Here is a 23,906-nt window from a genome sequence, read left to right as displayed (position 1 = left end):
AAATAAAATAAAATCATTAATCTTACTTTTGACTATTTTATATTTAATTTAAATAATCTAATATTTTATTTTCACTCTTGTTTTCGATATTTTTCTTTTATTTTCCTTTTCACACTTTCCCTCACTTACTTTAAACAAAGGTTAACATCCCAATTTCTGAAACCCTAGGCAGCAACAAAGAGAAGAAGTAAAACGGCATCTGAACTGTGTGGTTGCGGCAATGGCGGAGCATCTGGCATCGATTTTCGGGACGGAGAAGGACAGGGTGAATTGCCCGTTCTACTTCAAGATCGGCGCGTGTAGGCACGGAGATCGGTGCTCCCGCCTCCACACGAAGCCCAGCATAAGCCCCACCATTCTGCTCTCCAACATGTACCAGCGCCCCGACATGATAACCCCCGGCGTCGACGCCCACGGCCACCCCATCGACCCTCGCAAGATCCAGGACCACTTCGAGGAGTTCTATGAGGATCTCTTCGAGGAGCTCTCCAAGTACGGCGAAATCGAAAGCCTCAATGTCTGCGACAACCTTGCTGATCACATGGTATGTTCTCTCACCCTAACCCTAATCCCAACCCCTCGCTTTGTCCATTTTTGTTAGAATTGGACGCTGTCGTTTTCAGGTGGGGAATGTGTACGTTCAGTTCGGAGAGGAGGAGCATGTTGCCAATGCTGTTAGGAACCTCACTGGAAGGTTTTATGCTGGTTAGTTATCTCCTTTTCTTTTGGCTCTCTGCAATTTCTCGTTCATTCTGTATTTATGAGCTTCGTCAAATTCACGTCATTCTTTCTCCTTAATTTAAATATTGAGCTGCTTTTGTGGTTTGCATGGGTGCAGGTAGGCCAATTATCGTGGATTTTTCGCCGGTGACGGATTTTCGAGAAGCTACATGCAGGCAGTATGAGGAGAATACTTGCAACCGCGGTGGTTATTGCAACTTCATGCATTTGAAGAGAATTAGCAGGTAAAACTTTGGTTTTGGTGTTTAGGTTCTTTTTTTTCCTTGAAGGTGGTGGTATTTGTTGCTTAAATGTGTTTAGAGGAGCCTTCACAGTTCGGATGGCTCTTATTCTGAAAACAGGGTAGTAGAAAAAGTCAGTATAAAAATCCAATTCAAAAGCCAAGTTGCTTCATCTCAAAACGAATTATAGACTGGATCAATTCTTGAACATGCGAACATTATCCTATGCTCATGGTAGCGAATATTTCAATTTGATTCTGGACCATCTTGTGTGAATCCAAACATGCTATAAAATTTAAAGCTTATATTTGTCTGATCCATGTTATATACAGGGATTTGAGACTCCAGTTATTTGGAAAGCACAGCAGAAGCAGAAGCAGGAGTCCTTACAGGCATCGGAGCCATGAGGATCGGTCCCATCGTAGTCATAGCAGAAAGTATGATGACAGGGACCACCATCATGAGAGTCGCAGCAGGAGACACAGGAGCACGAGCCCTGAACATAGGAGAGGAAGAAGTCCTGGACGGAGGAGACACCGCAGTCCAGTTAGAGATGGCAGTGAGGAGAGGCGCGCCAGAATTGAGCAGTGGAACAGGGAGAAGGAAGAGCAAGATCCTGGAAACAAGACTAAAGCTGAGGACATCGACAAGGTAACAGTGGGTACTCTCTAAATGCTAGCAGATCTCATGGGCATTAGCATCAAGAGCAGGAACAGCAATCTCCAAATGAGGGATATTGATTTGTTCTGTTGTTATGGTTTGTGTTTTCTTCTCTCCCTTTCGTTTGCCTATTCATTTAGTTCTAGGCAGGATATTTTATTCTAGAGTAGACCACCCACATGGATAAATACATCTCACCACCCATTTTCCACTGTGCAGGTGGTGCCGTTGCACTTCTCTAATAGATGGAATGTGTTACCTTCTTCCTCCCTCCTTCTTTTACTTTTTAGATTTTCCATTTTTTTTATAGACATGATCTTTGATTGCGTGTGGATGTTTGTGCAACTTGTGTAGGTTATTCATAACATTTCACTGTTTTGAGCTATGTTTTCATCAATCTTTCTGCATTATTTGATCACTCTTCATGATAGAATGTACTAGAAGCACTGATCAGCTGAGCCCTTTTCTTGTTTCTACTGTATGTACGAAGGTCAGCTAAAAACCTGTGAATATGTTCTTTTTCCTGCTCTGTGTTATTCTATTCCTATATAAGTGTCTAATAATCCTCTAGCCAAGAAATTTTTGTAGGTTCTATTTTCCAACAAGAAAATTATGCTTTGTTAATTATTAACTTTCATAGGGAATTTTGATTAATATCCTACCAGTTTCAACTCTTTCACATTTTTTTTTATTTCAATGAGTTTTCTTTCATTTTCCCACTTGAAATTGGATGATGTTACATTGTTATGAGTTTTGTAGGTTTAGGTATTCATTCCTGCTTTCTAAAGAAATGAGCCCTTTAGTTAATTGAAGTTCGCCTTAGTCATGGTACTACACTATTGGAGTACGTTTTAATGGATCTTTAAATATTTTTTCTTTACTAAGTTTGTTAGTTTTTATAATAAATATTTTTAAATTAAAATAGTACAATTTACAAGAAAAAATTAAAAAACTTTACCTTAATATTGAAAACAAAGAAAATAATGACATTTTCAATCTATTATCTGAAATCTGAAAGGGGTAAAAATGCTTAAAAAACCCATGTGCAGGAGATATCAAGTCTTTCCCTTAACTCCACTTGGGCAAACCTCCAACTTGTTGAGGTTTATACTTTGAAATTAATTTTATTTAACTAGTTTTCGATATTTCACAGAACTGCCTCAAAAGAAACGACCCTTTACCATCCTGGCACAACAAATCTCCTTCTCACAAATCCTCGCCGACGATGCAGTAAGCTAACCCTAACTCCATTTCCTTCTCCTTCCTTTTTATGATTTTCTGTAGTCCATGCCTCGAATTAAACTTAGTGTTTTTCAGTTGGAGAATGTGTGTGTTCAGTTCAGAGAGGAACGGGAAACTCACCGAAAGGTTTTAATTTGGTTAGTTATGTCTTTTGCTCTGTTTTGCTTGGTTCTCTGCAACTTGTCATTCGTATTGAAACTTTGATAATAGCAAGCTAGTTTAGATGGAATAAAAATCATTTTTAAATAGATCTCAATAGTTAGAAGTATTGGTTATTGATTTATTGTGCTAACATTCAAGAAAAAGATTGATAATTGATGAAAACTTTCTAGATTGTCCACACTTTCAGTAAAATATATATATATATATATATATATATATATATATATATATATTCGAATGTGATGTGAGAATTATTATGTATTATTCCCAATGACGAAAAGTTTAGTAATCTGAAGGGTGGGCGTGGCGTTCAGCGATCAAAAATCAATATTGGGGCTCCCTCTTGCGACTAGCTATCCTGGTTGCTTTTAAGGTTGAGAAACCCATTTGATTCCATGCCCTCTCCCTAGTCGATACTTGGCATCCCGAGGGACTTCCAATTTTCTCCAATTCCTGCATTTCACCTTTATGTCTTCTGATTCCATGCATTCCCTTTTCTGAAAAGTTTGAGCTGGTTATCAAAAACACATTATAGTTGGTACTACTACTCATAAGCGTTGTACACTTTACCAACAAATTAATTTTGAAGTTTTTTTATGTGCGTAATGTTATTCTAGTGTGTAAAGTTATCAATTCATTTTAATCCCTGATCAGTCTTTAAAATTGTAAAATAAAACTAACATGATTTAAATTTGATTATTCTTAGTAAAAGGATGTAGTTATAATTCTGATGCATTACATCCTATTTTCTTTATACTTGTGGGTGATTTGTAGCCCAGAGAACAAGGCATGGTTCTTAAGCAGATGTCCTGTGGGTAAATTGAATGATACAGATGATACGAGTTACAAATGGTGGTGGTATTGTGCTTTTGAATACTACTGTACTAGTTACCGTATTTTTGTCATTTTATGTTTATATTTTCTAATTTTATTTTATATATATACATACATTTTTAAAGGCTGTGAACTGATAGAAATTTGTAGATGTAAACTAACAGAGATGGTGAATTAAGATGAATAATGATTTTATAAAGGTGAATCACTTCCTCCCTCACACAAGAATGCATTCTTCAAAATTATGTTGAATCCTAAAGTATTATTGTAAAAATGTGATATTCCTTAAAACAATTTGCAAAATGTCTGATACCAAAAGGTAGACTTCTATAATATCTGACGACAAAAAATTTAAATTCCAAATGTAGATGATAATGCTTTAAATTGCTTCAAGATGATCCTGCATGTTAGTTAAGATTTGAGTGCATATATTGATGAGAAATGAAATTAAAATCTCTAAGTCCATAACTCATGCAAAATTTTGACAAAAAATACATTTTCAAGCTATGTATCTATATATGTTAATATATGTTAATGAGTAATAGAAACATAATTAGCTTACCTTATTGTAGGTCACGTACTGATTATTAAAATCCTTGGAATAAACTACCTTTTTGGTAGATGTTGATGATTATTGACTTTTTTAGAAGTGTACTATTGTCATCAATACTTTTAAAATAAGTGTCTCATACATGCGAATCTGTATAACGAAGCACAGTACTGGTTTCATTCGAAGGAAACAAAATTTAATAACTAGAATTGTAAAATTTTAAAGCCAAAGATCATAATATTTTTGGTACTTTTAAGTTGAAAAATGTCGGATTGGATAAAAATCTTTAATATAGATATCGTTGGAATTGGAATTTACTATTTCACTCTTTTGTTATATTAAGTTTATTAAATATTTTTTTTTCTCTTCACTATCATCAATACTTAACATGAATAGTTATATTCTAATATCTTAGAGCATATCCTATTTCATTGAATAACAATAATTTGTTAAAAATGATCAACTTTCATTAACTGTTTAAATATGATAAATCAAGTGTTTTTTTGTCTCAAAAAGTAAAAGTATATTAGACAATTTAGTAATTACATATAATTCTAACAAAAGAGAATTTAACTACTCTTGATGTTGAATGGTATAGAAACAAAACAAGAAGATGAAGAGGCAGTAAAGATTGAAGCGATGGTGGAAATTCTTTAATGTATGAATGACCTATTCTTTCTTTCTTCATATTTGGTTTTCCTCCAAAATGTTCTTCCAAATACCAGATTTCAAAATGGAAAATCATAACATGAGTTGATCATGAGACGAGATTTGTACACATTTATTTATGTTATCTACCTACAGAGCTCACCACGTAAGACCTAATACTTTAGGAATGTTGTTTTTAGTCTATAATTGACTACGCAAGAGAAAAAGGTTGTGTTGGCTGAGGAAGAAATCAAGTTAGTTGGGTTAAATATATTTTTTCCACGTTTTCATGTTTTATTTTTGTATAAAATTTGGCTAAGCCAAAATAGAAGTTTGGCTAAGATGAGGTTTGCATAAATATCCTTGCTTTCTTTGATTTCTTGTTCCTTAGTTTTGCTAACTTTTCTTCACCAAACTGTTCCAAAAAAATATAATTGATCTTCATTTTTCTATAATCGTAAATATCTAAATAGAAAACTAAAAAGTGTTTAAAAGAAATGGTTGAAGATCTCAACTAGATATGATGAAATTATAATATAGTGTAAATCTTATATTATAAGTCGACTTGAATTTGTGAGATTTAGTTATATTTAAATTTTATTTTTTAATATGTATTAGAACCTGTCATAGTTCATCCTAGTTAAGTTTATTGGACCAATTATGTCACTTACTATTGGGTGTTGTAAATCGAATGCGAGAAACAAAAGATATTGCAACAGCCAAAGATGTTGTCAAAGATACAAAATGAGACGTTGGAGAGAATCTTGGATGTTGCAGAAATCCCGCGAAAGTTATGAAAATCTTGTGTTGTAACATCTCATCTCCAGATTCAAATTTGTTGGAGATCTTCACGGCTAAGGGATGGGTTTTTCAGTGGATCTCCTCCCCGTTTTCCTTGGAAGGTTGAGCTGTTGGAAACCCTTGAATCATAAATGGAGCAACGACAATTGTTTTTTTCTCCCTCTCTAAATAAGGGGTCTCCTGTGTCTCTTCATCTCATCTCACTCAAGGCTTCCTCTCTTCTTTTTATTTCTTGCTTTCTTTATTTTACTTTCTAATATTTTTTATGTTTTGGGTTCTTACCCTACAATAGTTTACTTACTAGTTTTGATCATCAAGATATCTGAGAAGTTCCTTTTATATATCCTAAGAGACTTGCACAATACACCGCAGATAAGTTATTACAGACAATGATCACTCACGCCTCAAGAAATTAATCTTTTCGTGTTTTCAACTTAATTTTTACATTGGGTTCTCTCTAGTTCTGTGTTTGAGATGTGCAGACCTCAACGTGACGATGTGTGTTGGAGATCTCATATCGACTAAAGATATGACCATATTATATTATTTAAGTGGGTGAACTTTGTGAGTTTGAATTAGACTTAAATTTCACTTTCTTAAGATGATATCACAGTCATTCGAAGTCTTTCCTAGTCAAGTTTGTTGGGTCTATTGAGTCACCCGATATCGAGTTCCCTCCCACAAATTATAGTATGCAAACCTCACCTTACAAGCCGATTTTGTGAGGTTGAGTTAAAATTAAATTTCGCTTTCTTAGGATAATATCAAAGTCTATCCTAGTCAAATGTGTTGGGCTTATCATGTAACTTGTTATCAGGTTCCCTAGTTCCACACTCAAGATGTCCAATATTCAACGTGAGGGGATATGTTGGAGATCTCACATTAACTAAAAATATAGTTAATATAGTATATAAGTGTGTACAAACTCCACCTTACAAAACTAATTTATTGTGTATTTTGTAATTGAACTTGTTAAAGATTAAGACATTAAGACTATATTTAGATTGTTTACTTTGTTGTGTATATGTCATTTAAAATTTAAACTATTGTTAATATTTACTATTGAATATTAAGACAAACAATTTAAAAAGTTGTGGTATTAAAACAATTTTAAGTTTGGTATGTTTTGGTGTGATAAATTTTAGTTTAACAAAAAAAAGCATGTAATTTTATAAAAGATATTTTTTTTCTCAAAAAAAAAATTATAAATTGCATTGGACTAAAGTTTTGGTTGTTAAGGACAATGTGAATGATATATATATATATATGTATGAAGATATTCTTGTGGCAATGAAGGTTTGATCATATAAGTGAAAAAAAAAGTTTAATTGCTTAGCTAAAAAGGATGTTGCTTTTAGGATTGAAGAGTGTATGGTTGGAAAAATGTTTTCATTGCATAACTAGTAAACAAACTAAAGTATCCTTTACGAAACATCCTTCCTCAAGGAAGTCAGATATTTTTAAATTAGTGCATTCTCGTGTTTGTGACCCATTGAGGGTAAATTTGTTTAGTGGTGTGCACTTTACTTTGTTACTTTTATTGATTGATAATTGTTTCAGGAAGCTATGGATGTATATACTACAATAGAGAAAAAATCAAGTAGTTCAAAAATTCAAGAATTTCATGCATTGGGTTAAAGACAATTAGGCCAAAAGTTTAAATATATTTGTGATGATAATGGTGGTGGGCATTGTGAATCATTTGATTTTTATTGCAAGTAGTATGGTATTTGACATGAAAAGACTCCTCCTAAAATTCCTCAATTGAATGGCCTAGCAGAGAGGATCAACATCACCTTGGTTGAAAGAGTTAGATGTATGCAATCTGAAAAATAAGTTGTCTAAATTTTTTTGGGGAGAGGCATTGTTTGTAGTTGTGCATGTTATTAATATTAGCCCTCCAGTTGCATTGAATACTGAGGTGTTAGACAAAATTTGGTTTGACAAGAATGTTAGCTATGATCATTTGCGTATCTTTGATTGCAAGACATTTGTTTATGTTCAAAGGATAAAAGATCAAAGTTAGATGCACAAACAAGATAGTATATTTGTATTGGTTATGGTTATGATGAATTTGACTACAAATTGTATGATCCTATTGAAAAGAAGCTAATCAAAAATCCTGGTGTGCACTTCATAAAGGACCACACCATTGAAGATATTAACAACGTGAAAGAGACTACACTCGAAAAAGATAATAACATAACTTATGATAATATGAGAAGACTTATGATAACATGAGAAGTTGAGATCGATTCTAAAAATGAAGAACATCATGGTAATGTTGACACGAAGCGTGTTGTGTTAAACGAAACATTTAGTTTTTTTGTCCTTTAGAATTTGTTAAACAAAGTGTGTCAAATGAATATTTTAATATATTTGTTTTTTAGAGTTCGTAAGATGAATTTCTGAATTCATTTGTCTTTTAGAATTTGTGTGACGAAATTCTTGATATTTAAATATTTGATTATGCTTAAAATCAAATGTGTATAATAAAATATTTGAATGATATATCTTATTTAATATATATATATATATTATTTTATAAATTTGGATATGTTATTTCAATATTATTATTAACTATTAGTATTATTAGTATACTTTTTTTTTCAATAGGTAATATGGTGAATTCATTATTATTCATTCTTACTGAAAAATAATTTAACAATGATTATACCAGTACTTGCTATGGTAATATAAACACATAAAAAGCACATGAAACTGAAAATATAAGATACTAAGAATACAGAAGAGAGAATTGTAGTTGGAAATTATCATGTATTTGAATTGACTGGAAGGACACCCAAACACAACCTTCACTTTTATTCGAAATTAAATTTAAAGAAGTATCTAGAAAGATTCTTCTATAAGCCTTCTACCCATTACTACAAATCCCCAATTTCTGAAACCCTAGGCAGCAACAAAGAGAAGAAGTAAAACGGCATCTGAACCGTGTGGTTGCGGCAATGGCGGAGCATCTGGCATCGATATTCGGGACGGAGAAGGACAGGGTGAATTGCCCGTTCTACTTCAAGATCGGCGCGTGTAGGCACGGAGATCGCTGCTCTCGCCTCCACACGAAGCCCAGCATAAGCCCCACCATTCTGCTCGCCAACATGTACCAGCGCCCCGACATGATAACCCCCGGCGTCGACGCCCACGGCCACCCCATCGACCCTCGCAAGATCCAGGACCACTTTCAGGAGTTCTATGAGGATCTCTTCGAGGAGCTCTCCAAGTACGGCGAAATCGAAAGCCTCAATGTCTGCGACAACCTCGCCGATCACATGGTATGTGCCCTCACCCTAACCCTAATCCCAACCCCTCGCTTTGTCCATTTTTGTTAGAATTGAACGCTGTCGTTTTCAGGTGGGGAATGTGTACGTTCAGTTCAGAGAGGAGGAGCATGCTGCCAATGCTGTTAGGAACCTCGCTGGAAGGTTTTATGCCGGTTAGTTATCTCCTTAACTTTTGGTTCTCTGCAATTTCTCATTCATTCTGTATTTATGAGCTTCATCAATGCACGACGTTCTTTCTCCTTAATTTAAATATTGAGGTGTTTTAGTGGTTTGTATGGGTGCAGGTAGGCCAATTATCGTGGATTTTTCGCCGGTGACGGATTTTCGAGAAGCTACATGCAGGCAGTACGAGGAGAATACTTGCAACCGCGGTGGTTATTGTAACTTCATGCATTTGAAAAGAATTAGCAGGTAAAACTTTGGCTTTGGTGTTTAGTTTTTTTTGTTTTTTTTTTTTTCTTGAAGGTGGTGGTGTTTGTTGCTTACATGTGTTAGTAGAAAAACTCAGTATAAAAATCCAATTCAAAAGCCATTTAAGTTGCTTCAACCCAAAACGAATTATAGACTGGATCAATTCTTGAATATCAAATTGAACATGCGAACATTTGCCTTTGATCATGGTAGCGAATATTTCAATGTGATTCTGGACCATCTTGTGTGAATCCAAACATGCTATAAAATTTAAAGCTTATATTTGTCTGATCCATGTTATATACAGGGATTTGAGACTCCAGTTATTTGGAAAGCACAGCAGAAGCAGAAGCAGGAGTCCTTACAGGCATCGGAGCCATGAGGATCGGTCCCATCGTAGTCATAGCAGAAAGTATGATGACAGGGACCACCATCATGAGAGTCGCAGCAGGAGACACAAGAGCACGAGCCCTGAACATAGGAGAGGAAGAAGTCCTGGACGGAGGAGGCACCGCAGTCCAGTTAGAGATGGCAGTGAGGAGAGGCGCGCCAGAATTGAGCAGTGGAACAGGGAGAAGGAAGAGCAAGATCCTGGAAAGAAGACTAAAGCAGAGGACATCGACATTGGTAACAGTGGCCGGTCTCGGAATGCTAGCAGATTTCATGGGCAGGAACAGCAATCTCCAAATGAGGAATATTGATCTGTTTTTGTTGTTACGGTTTGTGTTCTATCCCTTTTGTTTGCGTATTCATTTAGAACTAGGCAGGATATTTTATTCTAGAGCAGTGGAACAGGGAGAAGACCACAGCTCACCACCCATTTTCCACTGTGCAGGTGGTGCAGGTGCACTTCTCTAATATATGGAATGTGTTCCATTCTTCCTCCCTCCCTTTCTTTTACTTTTTGGATTTTCCATTTTTTAATAGACATGTGGATGTTTTTCCAATTTATCTAGGTTATTCATAACGTTTCACTGTTTGTGCAACTTACGTAGGTTATTCACAGCATTTCATTGTTTTTAACAATCTTTCTGCATTATTTGATCACTCTTCAGTATAGAATGTACTAAAAATACTGATCAGCTGAACCCTTTTGTTGTTTCTACTATATGTACGAAGGTCAGCTAAAAACTTGTGCATATTTGCTTTTTCCTTCTTTGTTGTTCCTACAAGTGTCTTATAATTCCCCTAGCCAAGAATTTTTTTTTGGATCTATGAAAATAGTTGTTTTGCTGTCATTCAATCCATCCCTGTTTCACAGATTTCAAAATAGCCTTACGGCATTCTAGCTAATATAGTCCTTTAAAATATAGCCTCCTCTTGTTGAGTAGAGTTTTGTAACTTTTTCCATGGTCCTCTTCTGTCATTAGAAAATGGACGTCCTTTTTCTCAAGTGCTTAATTGTTCAAATTCATCGGGTCTCACTCTTGTTTAATGTATGCATCACTTTACAGTCAGGTACACTAACCAACATCATAAACGAAGACTAATGAACGACCAGTTTCAACTCTTTCATAGGGTTTATTTTATTTTATTTCAATTAGTTCTTTTTTTTGTTTTGCCTCATAGAAAATTGAAAAATTTAAACAGTATGATGTTACGTTGTTATGAGTTTTGCAGGTTCAGGTATCCCTGCATCTAAAGAAACAAGCACTTTTGTTAATTCCAGTTTACCATGGAATGTGTACAGGTTCATTCTTCTTGGTATGCTCTTTGGAGGATGTTTTAATGGGTCTTGAGCTGGCAACTAATCGTGTAGGAGTAGGATGAATTTGTAAGAGAGAACTTCTCTCATTTGCAGGCTGAGGAAGATGCTTTTCTTTTCTTTTTTGGCAGATTAGTATGTGTTTATCCTTTAGATATCTGGTACCCACCTTTCAACTTAATTTTCCGCCGTTTGTAAATTGTTTCTTTTATGATACAGCTCTCAGACACCAAAACACTATCGCCGAACAGAATGAGGAAAATTGCTTTATTATATATCTATATCTTTTATGCAAGGGAGTAAAATTGATTAGTCCTTTTAAAAGAAATAATTTTTTACAACTATGAAATGATAAATGACTAATGCAGGAATCATTTTTCAATCAATTTAATTGGTGTATATAATTTAATGTTTTTTAATTTAGAATTAGATAGTGGCAAAAAAAATTGTTGAATTTTTCTAATCACAAAATATGGTGTTCAAATCATTACAATGAAGTGTGGGAGGTTTTACGAAATGTAAATCGTCGGTACGAGTTTTGAGGAAAATATCATCGTTACGCCTTGCTTTTACATGAAATTTTTTTTATGCTTCTCGCTTTTTATTATTCCAAGAAATTAAATTTAGAGTAAAATATTGAAAGCACAACCTTTGGGCCTCTTATGAAATTTTTTAAAAATAAATTGATTTTTAATATTTAAACAACATGAAGTGTTTTTAATAATCTTTAATATTTTTTTTCAGAAGCCCTTTGAACATTAGATATTAATAATATCAATACTTGATGAAAGTACTTATACATTGACGTGAAATCTATCGGTAATTCAACATTAACACGAATCAATTAGTGAATTTAACGTTTATAAGTTATTATTGAGTGTTGCAACATATGATTGACTACATAGACAAAAACAAGTTTTATTTTTAACGAGAAGATTGATGTATAATTTCGGTTCAATAATTAATTATAGTTGAATATTAAGTGAGCATTTTTTCTTTAATACGTCCGTGTTCCAATTACAACATCTAAGGGGACTAACAGAAGTAAGTCAAACTTCTAAAATGACGAATAATCATTGTAAATTCTATTTTTGACAAGTTTAATAATATTTTCGTCACCTTGAAATACATATGCGACATTTACTACCTTTGAAATACCACAACTTTATACGAATTGAATTTGAAGCTACAAGATGAATTTTCAAATTCCATATTCCTTAACTAGAGAAGCAAATTATATTTACAAATTCAAATTTGACCTAAACATCAAAATTAACTACTATCACTATCATGACGCAATAATACCCTAAACCATTTTATGCTTAACATAAAACTTAATCCATAATATGACATTTCTGCAATAATATATTACAAATATTAATTTAGTTACCAAGTTATTCTAAAATATTATCGTCTTCAAGCCCTCAAAATTTTCCTTTGATATTAAGAAATTTAAAATAACTATAAATAATGAACGAAAATAATAAACACTTTTAATGTTATTAACCAAACAAATTTTTTAATCCTGATAAATTTTAGTAGGTACTATGTAACCAAACACTTTAAAGAATGTAATATGTAACCCCAGTGGCATAAATTATAGAAAGTATCTAAGAGGAAGCTGCAAAAGATCTAAGCGCAACAATTTAGACATTAGGAAAGGTTCTCATAACATATCAAACAAAACTTCCAAAACATGCATTCACCATGACACTTCAAGGGTTACTAGGCCAAAAACCAAGGACATAATCCTAACGTCCTTAAAATACTCTATTACAAATAGCGAAAAAATAAAGAAGAATAAGCTAACAAACTGCAAAAATATCACTGGCCACCGTGCTTTGCCTTGTTATGTTGTTGCAGACCACTATCGGAGTTGAAAGACCTGGTGCACAAACAAAATATTTAAATTAGGTCACGATGAATTTATTTAATAAAGCTAAGCTTTTGGGATTTTGTAAAAAGATCATACTTGCTGCAGCTTTTGCAACTAAGTCCTCCGGACTTGGGACTCTTGGCTTCACTGTTGGGAGTCTTTCCACCTTTCTTCGCAGAGTGTGGAGTTCCTACATTTCCAGTTTTCTTACCATCTAAATCACAAATTAAAGCAAAGGTTATTCATGATATTCATTAACTGCAGTAGGAAATATAAAACACATTCACTAACAAAGAACAGATGTAAAAAGGGCATTTACAAAGATTTAGCAAGAAATCATTAAATATAAGCTATGTGTGTTTACATATACACGCATGTTCTCACCATTCTTTTCTGGAGTAGCATTTTTTGCTTTCTTGGAGGAAACAGGAGTTTTTGATGCAGACTCATTTGGTCTCTTCTTTCCTAAATCTGCCTATAAAACATACAGTCAATTACAACTTAATTGCCAAGTCATCTCAACCCACCAAAGCCGACAACACTATCATGGAAATAAAAATTAAATACAAATACCTTTTTAGGAGGAGGGGTTTCTTCATCATCATCTTCATCACTGCCAGACTCCTCGTCACTGTCATCACTGTCAGCATCATCCATCTAAAAAGTTAAACAGAAAAAATGTTATGATAAAATATCGCAACCAAAGTGTAAAGATGAACACTTGCATTGTTAATTGTTACAATGTTGCAAGAATGTTATTAAGAGCAAGGTACTAGTACTTGGATAAAAACTTAAGATTCATCTAATATAAGTAGGATTTCAAAACACAAAGGATGCATGTAGATGAAATACTTGCAGGGTGGTACGGAGCTGAGAGAACTGTTTCATGCAAGTTGAAATTTAGTTGTAAGCAATTTGACCTCCAAAACATAAGAACAAAAGAACTAAGAACCAGTTACTACAGGTAAACAAAGGGTCAACTGGCCACCACATGTAAGGAACAAAATGATTAGTTTACACTAACATTTTTTTTGTAGAGCCACTTCAGTGACAAGAAATATCAACACGTTCTCTTTTTACAAAACCAGATTAAAATTTTAAATACATGAAATTTTTTTACAGAACATAATAAAAATCAATGCTTTAAAAACCAGATAACAGCTGGCCTAAAAAATGTTACAGCAAGATTGGCTATAAAACAATAACCACTATTTTAAAAAAAAAATCTTAGTAAAGTATACTATCTGAATATATAAAAATCATTAAAATTTATTAAAATTAATGACATCTATTATTATAATTAAAAACAAAGAGTCATGTTTGTCCTAAACAAAAGTAAACACCAGCAAAAGTCAAATACAAGTTTCCTAGATGAAAACCATCAGTAATCTCTTCTAAATCCAAGTCTACTTTATCATTTAAATGTTGTTGCATTTATAAAATAGCACATAGCTACAGCTTCCCCTTAGATGTCAGGTGCTGCTCCACACCATAATGGCAGCAAACAATTTTAACAAAAATATTTCATCCAAACAAATTGTGTATAATCTTAAAAAATAGAATAAAAATATTTCAGAGTAAGAGCAATTCAAAAGAAAAGCAAACCAGTACCTCTTCATCAGAAATTCCAAAAGCTTCATCTTCATCAGAATCATCATCAGAGTCCTCTTTGTCTTTCTCTGGCTCAACAACCTTGACTTTCTTTGATGGAGCAGCAGCTTTGGCATCTGGCTTTTTAGATCCAACTGCCTTCACTTCTTCAGATTTTTTTTCAGGTTTTCCTAGCATAAGATAAACATCATTTAATTAACTGTGTAGTGGCATACACTACCAATAATAAAATTAGCATTAAGAAAAGGCAGGTACCATTCTCTGTGTTAACCAATGGAATATCCTCATCGCTATCTATACAATTACAAAAATGCATGTCAGACCAAGCAACTCAATCCAAATGCAATAACTGTTTTCAGAGGTGAATGTTTGAGCCTTACCAGTAAATTCATCCTCCTCACTAGTGCGAACCAAAACACAATAAAAGTCAAGGAAAAAACGAAAATGGCAATGACAAAAATAAAGCTAACTAACAATATGCTTAGATAATAGCCTAACAAATATCTGTTCACAATCATACATTTGGATAAAACAGCTGTGCACATAAACTTCAAACATTAAGATATTAGTTTATAAACAACAATTTAAAAAGTTAAAAATAGACTAGTAATGTCAAGGATATTCATCTCCAGAGTAATAAGCCTTGTATCCACAGAAATGAACGGTTGCATTCTTTGAACTGTGGGATAATTCAAACTCTTTCTCCAGAACCAATTCTAGAGAAATTTGAGGGATTTTCTCCCTGGAGAGGGTTCCCAAGACAAATTTCTGCTCACCAACCTTCAAGAAGACAACCACAGGCTCATTTGGTTTCTCCTTCTTTGCCTCACCAAGAGCAGCCTACACAACAAAAGGTCAGAAATTTTGTCTACACATGCAAAAACATACACCAAAACATAGCATCCACGCAAAACCCTAACCTGAGAAAGGTGTATGCATGCCTCAAATTCAGTTGGGTCTACCTTAACAGACTCCCCAACCTTAACCTCAGCACCTACATAGACAAAACCCAAAATATCAGATGTCACTAATAGCAGTAATAGCCATCATTGATGACACAGGTTAAAGAAAGAAAGAAAAACCATGGCAAAATAAAAACCAGTACAGCAAATACATATAAGAATCAGTTTTGGCAAAATTAAAAAAAGAAATGGAAGTTTAACATTAGTTCAGAGAGCAAATTTACTCTGGTCAGAGAAACAACAAAACAGAAAAACCCTAAACAAAAAGAAGAAAGCAAAATCATTACCCCAAAACTCCATTTCAAATGAAGAAGAAGAAAAGTAGGGTTGGAAGAGTAAGAGGAATAGAAGAGTGGCGGGGAAGAAGAGTAGGGTTCAAGGAGTAAGAGAAATGGAAGGATTTAAGGTTTTAAGGGTTTTATGAATATTTATAGTGCTTTGGACTCTAATTTTATTGTGTCGCGGCAACTAGGGTTTTTGATGTCTGAGACTCTATGTGCTTTTTTTCTCTCTCCCATCCTATATCTATTTTTTGGCTGCTTCTTCCTCCACTCCTACATTTTTCTTCCTGCACCCCTACAATTTTCTAAATCTCGAAATTGGCTTTATTTTATTTGAAAAAGGACACCGTGGTTACTAGAAATAGGAATGTGGGAGTGTGCTATGGATTCAGCAATCCGGAACTGAATATTTTTTTTTTTCTGGATGAGGGGTGTTCCAGAAGCAATTTTTGCATAAATTATTGATTTCCAGATTGCTGAATCCAGAAGTCTAATTTTATTACGGATTCATGGATATGGAATACTTTTTTTTTAAATTACGAATTCTTGAATCCATAATGTATATTTCTGTTACGGATTGGTGGATCCAGAATGCTTTTTTGAATGATGCATATTTTGAATTACGGATTGGTGGATCCGAAATTTTTCCGGATTCCATAATCCCTAATGCAAAAAATAAATACAGTTCAAGTGCATTTTAGGATTTTTAAAGAATAATAGGGACAATTTGGTCTTTACATAACATTGTGGGGGTGCAGGAAGAAACTGTTTTTTTTTTTGTTGTTGTTCGTTATGTTCTTTTGGATCGTTTTCAATTTGGCAATTGCTTCCTACACCATTTCAATGCACCCAACTTCACTATGAAAAGACGAAAAGGCCCTTAAATTAAAATGGGGTACACATAAGATCACATTTTGGACTTTTTTTTTCGGAATATGTTTCCAGATTTTTTTTTCAACGGATTTTCTAATTCAGAATGTGATTTTTTTATTTCTGGAATACAATAATATCTTCTGAATATACTTATCTAAAATGTATTATTTTTAATTCTGGATTTTCATTTCTAAAATGAAGGGCATTTTTGGAAATTGAAAATTGTGTTGGTGTAAGAAGAATTTACCTTTTAATTTTTGTCCACTTAATGTACGCTATTTCCATTTGCACCTCATTGTTTAAAGCTGCACCGCATGGAATTGTAAAAATGTTTAATTTGTTCCTATTTTCTCCATTTCATCCTCTTCTTTCTCCTTCCACTCATACTTTTTCTTTATTCACTTCTATGAAAGTATTGGAAAATTTTAAAAAGAGATTGAAAGAAAAATTGTTATATGTACTGGAAGAAATATTTCGCATTTATGTTTTCAATTTTATAATTTGGTACACAAAATTTATATTTTAAGTTGTATAATTTAAATTATATTTTCTATTTTATATTCTATGATGTATAATCTTGAATACAACATTCCAAAATACATTTTTAAATTTTATTTTAATATTTTAAAATATAAAACTATTGATGTTTCATGTCTCCCAACAGAATCCAAAACTGAAATGAAGATTTTAAATAAGAGAGTAAATTGAAATTTTAAAATGTATGAGATGTAAAAATACAATGGGGTCTATGGTGCATTAGCCCTTAATGGCAAATTCTTTGTCCATACCATCTTTTTCTGTTGTACCCCATACTTCTTAAAATATATATTGGATTTTTTTTTTAATTTTAAAATGTAGAATTTAAAAATTTATTGAATTATAAAATCTGAAAATTAACATTTGTGATTTTGTGAAATATGGATTACACAATACATCATACAAATTCTACAAATTCATATTTTGGATTGTATAGTTTATAATACAAAATTTGTATTTCAAGTTATATAACCTGAATTACAAAATGGTTTATCTTAAATTACAACATCTAAAATGCAAAAATTTATACTCTAGATAAGATAAATTATTCTAAATTGTACCATGTGAATTTCATATTGTGTTCAAAATTGGGTCAACACATTCTAACTCATTTTGGGATATTTTTTAGAATATTCACCAGAAAAACATATGCTCATTAACAAAATATTTGAAAATGAATATGCTGAAGTGCTAATGGAACAATGTCTCATTAGTGAATATTTATTACCAAAATGTTCTAACTCATAAAGTGTGTAAGTTTTATGCATAATATGCGCGGTTGCAATTGAGCAGATGAAGAGAGAATGTTGTAGGGTTTATCTATTTATTTTATTAAGGTTTAAAATGGCAATTTCACCATCCTGTAAAGGTGCAAGATGAAACCATACGGGTGCAGAGAGTATTTGCCACCTTCAATTTATCCTGCAATTTGGGCCGTGTGTTTCAATTGGGACTATTTCTTCTTGTACCTCTACATATTCTTCTAGCACCCAATACAAAACACGAAAAATACTTTTTGTGTCACTCTCATATTTCAGATTACATAATCCGAAAGTTACTCTTTGATTCAGAAATAACTTATGGGATTGCACGACAACCAGAGACAGAGGAAAAAATACGGGGTACTTTATTACTTAGTATGGCTTTCCAGAGTATATTTTTAAATAATGGTATTCCGGATTATATAATTCATAAGTATGGATTTGAGAGTAGCTTCTGAATTTTGTAATCCGGATACGCATTTGAAAAAAAGTTTCTAGATTACATAATCAAAAGGTTAATCTCATATTAGAAAAGACTTTTGGATTATGTAATTCGGAAACTAATCATGCTTTTGAAAAAATATTTCAAATTATATAATCCAGAAGTTAATTATGAATTTGAAAAAAAACTTCCAGAGCCTAATTCAAAATATTACATAAAGGATATTTTAAAAAATAGCACCAAAAATTATAGAGTGAGAGAATAACATAAAAGTGCTAGAAAAATCAGTCTTCAATTGGTCTTGCATCAAGGCGACCCATTTTACAAATTTTAGGTGCTGCCTCTGGTGTGGGTAAAATAGAGTCTTTTTAGATAAGTACTAAATAAACGTCTTATTAGATAACACGAGATTAATAAGTGGAAATATGATAATAAGAAGCACTTGTTGTTGTTTCTGAATAATGATAAAAACAATTGATGGTATTTTATTCATGAAAATAACATGATGATATTAAAACAGAAAAAAAATACAATTTTCTTATTGAAATGAATATTCTTTTGAAAAATGGTTGAATGAGAATAATTGATGGAATAAAAGCAAGTGAGTTGTGGGCCTTCCCATGCACTTTTTTTCTATGTTAATGTCAATTATTATGAATGAAAACTTATAAAGTGCATTAAAGGAATGTGTAATAAGTTGTTTTATTAAGACACGATTGCAAGTTTGTTGTGATAAATTGTCCCATTAGATTAATTGTATCATACTCATGGACCCAACTAAACACTTTTTCAATGGAAAAGGGAAAAAGCTGTGAACAATCTTCTCCAAGCTAAGATAAGAAGATAAATCTTCTCCAAGCCAAGATAAGAAAAGCATCTTCTAGTGTAAGAAATTAATTTGATTCACCCTTCATTTTAAAGATGTGATGTATATCTTCATCATCGCCCATCTCCATCAACGATTGATAAACAACTTATAATGGTACACCTTAAAGTTCATAGATGGCTATGAACTTCTATTTTTTTTTAATTTAAATAATGTATGTAAAAAGGGCCATGTAGTTATTTCTCTTATTAATTGTTATTTTGATTGTGGGTTGTTTCTTCTTGTTTAATAAATGGTAAAAAGACACCAATATTTTTAGTTGTTGGGAGTTTATCTTTTTGTTGTTATATGAAGGGTACTATGGAAATATAATCTTAACTACTCAAAACTCATTATAAATTTTGAAATTATACTATCGTTGAGTCTATTGTAGCTGACATTTTATTAACATTTTGACATTTTAATATGTGATACATGACATCAGAGAAAAATCTAAAAATGTTATTAATGAATAATGTACTAAGTTATCCATAAAATATGATTAAGATGTGATTAAACTTCTTTTGGATCTAACATGCATATCTGTACCATCAAATGTCAGAGATCATTGTATAAATAAATAGGGAAGCATCCCAAAGTCAAAAAAATACGTAAAATCTAACCTAGTAGTTGCAAATTGTACTCAACCTAACTTAAGTTTTGGAATATATTTATAAGCATATCACACACATTACAACTTAAAGATCGAAGACCAAAATATGGAATAACAAAAACAAACAAAAGAATAAGACATTTACATATAAATTCAACAGAAGAGAAACATTAGTATTTTATTACTAATGTAAGAAGTAATTTTAGAAGAAAAAAAACACATGCTACTCAAGTAATTTTACTAATTGATTATTTTAATCTTATATAAAGCATATAAGAGAAAGTAATATAATTTAGATAAAATTTCTAAATTAATATAAGATGTGTGTAAAAAGTCATTTTTACAACTGTCAGAAGTGGTTTCAAGGTCTAGAAATAGATCTCTAACATAACTCCTTCACCTGCTCTTATTTCATTCCATGGAATTGATAGAGATAATACAAATTTTATATATACTAGTGGAAACACATGCGCGTAAATTCGCCTATGTATTTGTATTTTTCTCTTTTACTCAATTTTTATGATAATAGAAATTTAATATACATATAGAAATAATTTTAGATGAGTTAAAATTAAAAAACAAAGTGTAAAGAATGATTAAAAATGGAGGTTATTTTATTTGATATGTGAGATTTTGTGTCAAAATGTGTCAGAGTATGCTCTCTCTTTCTCCTTGTTGTTGCTTTAAAAATTAAGAAAATGGTGGGAGTCATATAAAAACTATACATTAATATTAATTTTAAAAAAAAATTAAAATAATTCATATGAAATGATAAACACTCAATTGTATTAATAAAATGAGATATATTAAATAAGGGTAAAATTGGAAAAAATTTATGGAGATAAAAAAAGGGGTTATAATGGAAAATCCTTTTTAGATAGGTGTAGATATTGAGTTTGGATTTACTCATTCAATTGAGTAGAACGTTGAAAATAATTAATATTAAAATGTTCTCTTTCTAGTGCATACTTGTATGAAATTTTTGTCATCCTTGTATATTTTTCTATATCTTCTCTTTCTTTTTAGGATAAATGTTACGTCACATATAAAAATTAATCGTATTTTAGATGGATAATCCTAGTAATATCAACAAAATTAAAATTAAAATGCCCACTGGAAAAAACAATTATAAATTATTATTATCATTTAACTTCGACTAGAATATGTGTTCTAATATGTCAAAAGCTCATATTACGAAATTTCGAAATAAAAATATGTTTATAGATTTTTTTTTCTGATTTTTTTTTTAATTAAAGAGAATAACACCATGATGCATAATATCCTAAATGTAATTACCCCAATAATAGTAATACTCTTTGAGGTAGAAACATTATAAAATTAAACTTTCATACAGTGTCAGGTAAAAAGTTTTATGCATAGAATTTATACAATTATAAACTTCACCGTTCCAGGTATGAACGGGTTATCATTACCCTATATGCAATTTTACAATTTTGGTTTTCTTGCACTCCAAAGCCTTTTTTTTACAATCAACGGCCCAATAGTCTTGGACAAAAAAAACAAACAAACAAAGAAAGAAACAATAACTACCCAACCAATCACATCATGAACTGCATGAGTTTGTACCACGCAATGCCACCACCACCACTACCACACTTTTCCCTCAATTTTTCCATTTCTTTGGCACAGGACGTAAACGGCGTCGTTACGCTACCTTCCAGTGTCGTGCAAGGGTTTCGCGGACACAGAAAGAAGTTCCTAGATCCAAGATCCACCAGATTCTTCTTCCTATCCAAACCTGAAACAACGCAGAATCATGAAATTAGTTTATCAACATAAGCCACGCAGTTTTATAAATTTTCATTTCAATAATTAGCGTAAATGAAACATCAAATTATTTTGAAGAATTGCATGTAATTGTTGAGACCTACTTTCTAGACTAAACTGTGAATAATGGAGGTCGAATTCGGAGGCTGTGTTGGCCGGCAAGATTGGGCGGCGACTTTCCTTCACGTACTGTCGCAGCGCCGCCACTATCAGGTCGCCGACGGTGGATTCCGGCGTCATCAGCAACTGCACGGGCGAGAGGCTTCTCTGCACGGCTACCTTCAGCAGCACCTTCGGCGGCTTTCTCCGTGGACAATCCGGCGCCGATCCGGCTACGCTTCTAAGGGATGGGAGATCGGGAACTGTTTGCGGACGGCGGAGCTGAGCGACGGACACGGCGGCCTGGGTGTGGAACGAGGACGATCTTCCCCGCCGGTGACCCTCATACTGCGCGTTACGGCTGCTCTTGGGGGTTGCCATGGAACAAACCTCACCGGATAGCAGCTCAGGAAAAAAAAAAGAGTAAAATAAAATACAGAGAGAAACGAAGGGCAGAGTGGGAATTTGAGATGCTCGTTATGGTTGCCACCGCGTCTGGCTGCGCTGCGCTACGCTGTGTTTTTTGGGTTTGTTGTTAACCTCAATCGGCGGTGGACGCCGACCGGGAGCTATCATAACGAGAAAGGTGTAACAATGAGGCAAAGAAGGGAGATAGAAAAGAGGGATTTGAAGAGTGAGGTTGAGTTTCTTTCATGCCAATTTATACTTCAACCAAACGGAATATAAGGGCTTTTTATAAGAAAGACTTCACTGGGTGTAGCCTGTTAAGGAAGTTTTCTTAGTGTATGGCGGAGAACCGTGGTTTGAGGGCTGCAGCTTAAGACCCAATTTTTCAGCGACACGTGGCGGTATACGTTGCCGTTCAAAAGGATAAAATTTAAATGAAATTTTAGTGGAAAAAGTTGTTAGCGCTGCAACTGAAAGAAACGTGGGAATATTAGGAAGCTTCGTTTCGAAATTTAAGGCATAGATTTTTTATTCATTTACTTAGAGGCTCTTTCTATGCATACAAGATAAATTAACTTATTAGGAGAAATCGAGTACAGTACCTTAATGATAGAACATTTACACCACACTACCTTTCCAATTATTATAATTTTTTATTATTTTATCAGAGAGACCTTGTTTGTACCATTATAAATATATTAAAACAGTGAAGATATTGATGTGCAGTTGTGCATGCATTCAATACACTGGTGGCAATTTTGAGTGGAATTTCTTGATTAGAATGGTCAAAGTGCTTGGTAGCAGTGGTGCAGAAAATCTTGTTGTTACTGTGTGCTCAAAGTGTGAGAGATGGTTTCTTGTTAGAGTTATTTATTTTTCTGTGCTTGAAGAAGAACAATAAAAAAAAAGGTAAAATCATTTGATGCCATGACTCTTTCTTTATTGTTTTTATTAGAATCAATTTTTCTTTATAGAATCATTTAAATTTTTCATGTAAACAACAAAATCTATTCAGATGCTTGTTTAACGACCATAATCGATTTTAAAAAAATTTCAGAAATGATGCAGGTTGATTTTAGACAATTAATTATATAACTTTTAAAACTAGAACAAATTGATTTTGGTTTTTCTATAACTACATACAAAATCAATTTTGTTAACTTATAATATTTTCGGTTGTGTTTTTTTTTTTTCAGATTGGATGTTGGATATTGTGGTTGCAAAATCTGGTGATTCTTTGTTTGTGTTGATCATACTTCTTCTTATTCACCAGTATCCTTCACGTAAACTCATCGGTCTTTTCTTATTTTTATAAATGTATTTAGACTTTTCTTTATTAGGTTTTAATTTTTAAAAATATTTACATGTTTTTTCTATATGTTAATAGTTTTTATTTTCAATAAATGTATTTTTATATTTTTTATATGTGTTTATTGTTTAATTTTTTTTATGTATTTTATCGTTTTTAATTTTTATAATGTATTTACATTTTATTTTTATTTTTATGTGTTTACTG

At 32.8% G+C, this 23,906-nt stretch overlaps 4 protein-coding genes across 10 annotated transcripts; 2 read left to right on the top strand and 2 right to left on the bottom strand.

Moving 5' to 3' along the window:
* Positions 1–110: 110 nt before the first annotated feature.
* On the top strand, positions 111–10,543 carry LOC137835664 (splicing factor U2af small subunit B-like). 5 transcript variants are annotated; one of them, XR_011085108.1, is made up of 8 exons: positions 111–544; positions 624–705; positions 839–965; positions 1,295–1,719; positions 1,842–2,112; positions 2,776–2,852; positions 2,940–3,001; positions 3,801–4,088. XR_011085108.1 is itself a non-coding variant. In XM_068644267.1 (4 exons), exons 1-4 carry the CDS (start codon positions 221–223, stop codon positions 1,632–1,634), a joined length of 873 nt encoding a protein of 290 aa, XP_068500368.1. In that variant the 5' UTR covers positions 111–220; the 3' UTR covers positions 1,635–1,890. The 5 variants fall into 5 exon arrangements, 1 of the variants encoding a protein (XP_068500368.1); XR_011085109.1 differs by lacking the exon at positions 3,801–4,088 and adding an exon at positions 3,323–3,632; XR_011085107.1 differs by lacking the exon at positions 3,801–4,088 and having other exon boundaries at positions 2,940–3,112.
* On the top strand, positions 8,583–11,549 carry LOC137835662 (splicing factor U2af small subunit B-like). Of its 3 annotated transcripts, none has more exons than XM_068644264.1 (5): positions 8,583–9,149; positions 9,229–9,310; positions 9,443–9,569; positions 9,877–10,288; positions 10,405–11,549. In XM_068644264.1, the coding sequence occupies exons 1-4, from the start codon at positions 8,826–8,828 to the stop codon at positions 10,268–10,270; spliced, it is 927 nt and encodes a 308-aa protein (XP_068500365.1). In that variant the 5' UTR covers positions 8,583–8,825; the 3' UTR covers positions 10,271–10,288; positions 10,405–11,549. The 3 variants fall into 3 exon arrangements, with proteins under 3 accessions (XP_068500365.1, XP_068500366.1, XP_068500367.1); XM_068644265.1 differs by having other exon boundaries at positions 8,598–9,149; positions 11,260–11,549; XM_068644266.1 differs by having other exon boundaries at positions 8,603–9,149; positions 11,190–11,549.
* Positions 11,550–12,907: 1,358 nt separating this feature from the next.
* On the bottom strand, positions 12,908–16,217 carry LOC137835661 (histone deacetylase HDT1). The gene is made up of 10 exons (XM_068644263.1): positions 16,011–16,217; positions 15,682–15,755; positions 15,384–15,601; positions 15,142–15,164; positions 15,017–15,055; positions 14,762–14,931; positions 13,724–13,807; positions 13,535–13,625; positions 13,247–13,364; positions 12,908–13,159 (listed from the first exon to the last, which is right to left on the bottom strand). Exons 1-10 carry the CDS (start codon positions 16,021–16,023, stop codon positions 13,099–13,101), a joined length of 891 nt encoding a protein of 296 aa, XP_068500364.1. The 5' UTR covers positions 16,024–16,217; the 3' UTR covers positions 12,908–13,098.
* A 5,234-nt stretch (positions 16,218–21,451) lies between these two features.
* LOC137835660 (uncharacterized protein At4g22758-like) lies at positions 21,452–22,721 on the bottom strand. The gene is made up of 2 exons (XM_068644262.1): positions 21,988–22,721; positions 21,452–21,854 (listed from the first exon to the last, which is right to left on the bottom strand). Exons 1-2 carry the CDS (start codon positions 22,361–22,363, stop codon positions 21,655–21,657), a joined length of 576 nt encoding a protein of 191 aa, XP_068500363.1. The 5' UTR covers positions 22,364–22,721; the 3' UTR covers positions 21,452–21,654.
* Between the last annotated feature and the right edge of the window lie 1,185 nt (positions 22,722–23,906).

Source organism: Phaseolus vulgaris, chromosome 5, assembly GCF_000499845.2.
Source record: "Phaseolus vulgaris cultivar G19833 chromosome 5, P. vulgaris v2.0, whole genome shotgun sequence".
NCBI lineage: Eukaryota > Viridiplantae > Streptophyta > Magnoliopsida > Fabales > Fabaceae > Phaseolus > Phaseolus vulgaris.
Note: the sequence above shows the minus strand (reverse complement) of the source record. Positions and strands in the feature narration are given on the sequence as shown.

What these genes read in the sequence shown, in the direction of transcription:
- LOC137835664 (XM_068644267.1), top strand. Translation starts at nt 221, where the DNA reads ATGGCGGAGCATCTGGCATCGATTTTCGGGACGGAGAAGGACAGGGTG. An exon ending in ACAACCTTGCTGATCACATG is followed by an intron (nt 545 to 623) that starts GTATGTTCTCTC and finishes TGTCGTTTTCAG; the next exon opens with GTGGGGAATGTGTACGTTCA. An exon ending in CATTTGAAGAGAATTAGCAG is followed by an intron (nt 966 to 1,294) that starts GTAAAACTTTGG and finishes TGTTATATACAG; the next exon opens with GGATTTGAGACTCCAGTTAT.
- LOC137835662 (XM_068644264.1), top strand. Translation starts at nt 8,826, where the DNA reads ATGGCGGAGCATCTGGCATCGATATTCGGGACGGAGAAGGACAGGGTG. An exon ending in CGCTGGAAGGTTTTATGCCG is followed by an intron (nt 9,311 to 9,442) that starts GTTAGTTATCTC and finishes GTATGGGTGCAG; the next exon opens with GTAGGCCAATTATCGTGGAT. An exon ending in CATTTGAAAAGAATTAGCAG is followed by an intron (nt 9,570 to 9,876) that starts GTAAAACTTTGG and finishes TGTTATATACAG; the next exon opens with GGATTTGAGACTCCAGTTAT.
- LOC137835661 (XM_068644263.1), bottom strand. An exon ending in TGAGGAGGATGAATTTACTG is followed by an intron (nt 15,056 to 15,141) that starts GTAAGGCTCAAA and finishes GTAATTGTATAG; the next exon opens with ATAGCGATGAGGATATTCCA. An exon ending in TTGGAATTTCTGATGAAGAG is followed by an intron (nt 13,808 to 14,761) that starts GTACTGGTTTGC and finishes TTAACTTTTTAG; the next exon opens with ATGGATGATGCTGACAGTGA.
- LOC137835660 (XM_068644262.1), bottom strand. Translation starts at nt 22,363, where the DNA reads ATGGCAACCCCCAAGAGCAGCCGTAACGCGCAGTATGAGGGTCACCGG. An exon ending in TTCACAGTTTAGTCTAGAAA is followed by an intron (nt 21,855 to 21,987) that starts GTAGGTCTCAAC and finishes GCGTTGTTTCAG; the next exon opens with GTTTGGATAGGAAGAAGAAT.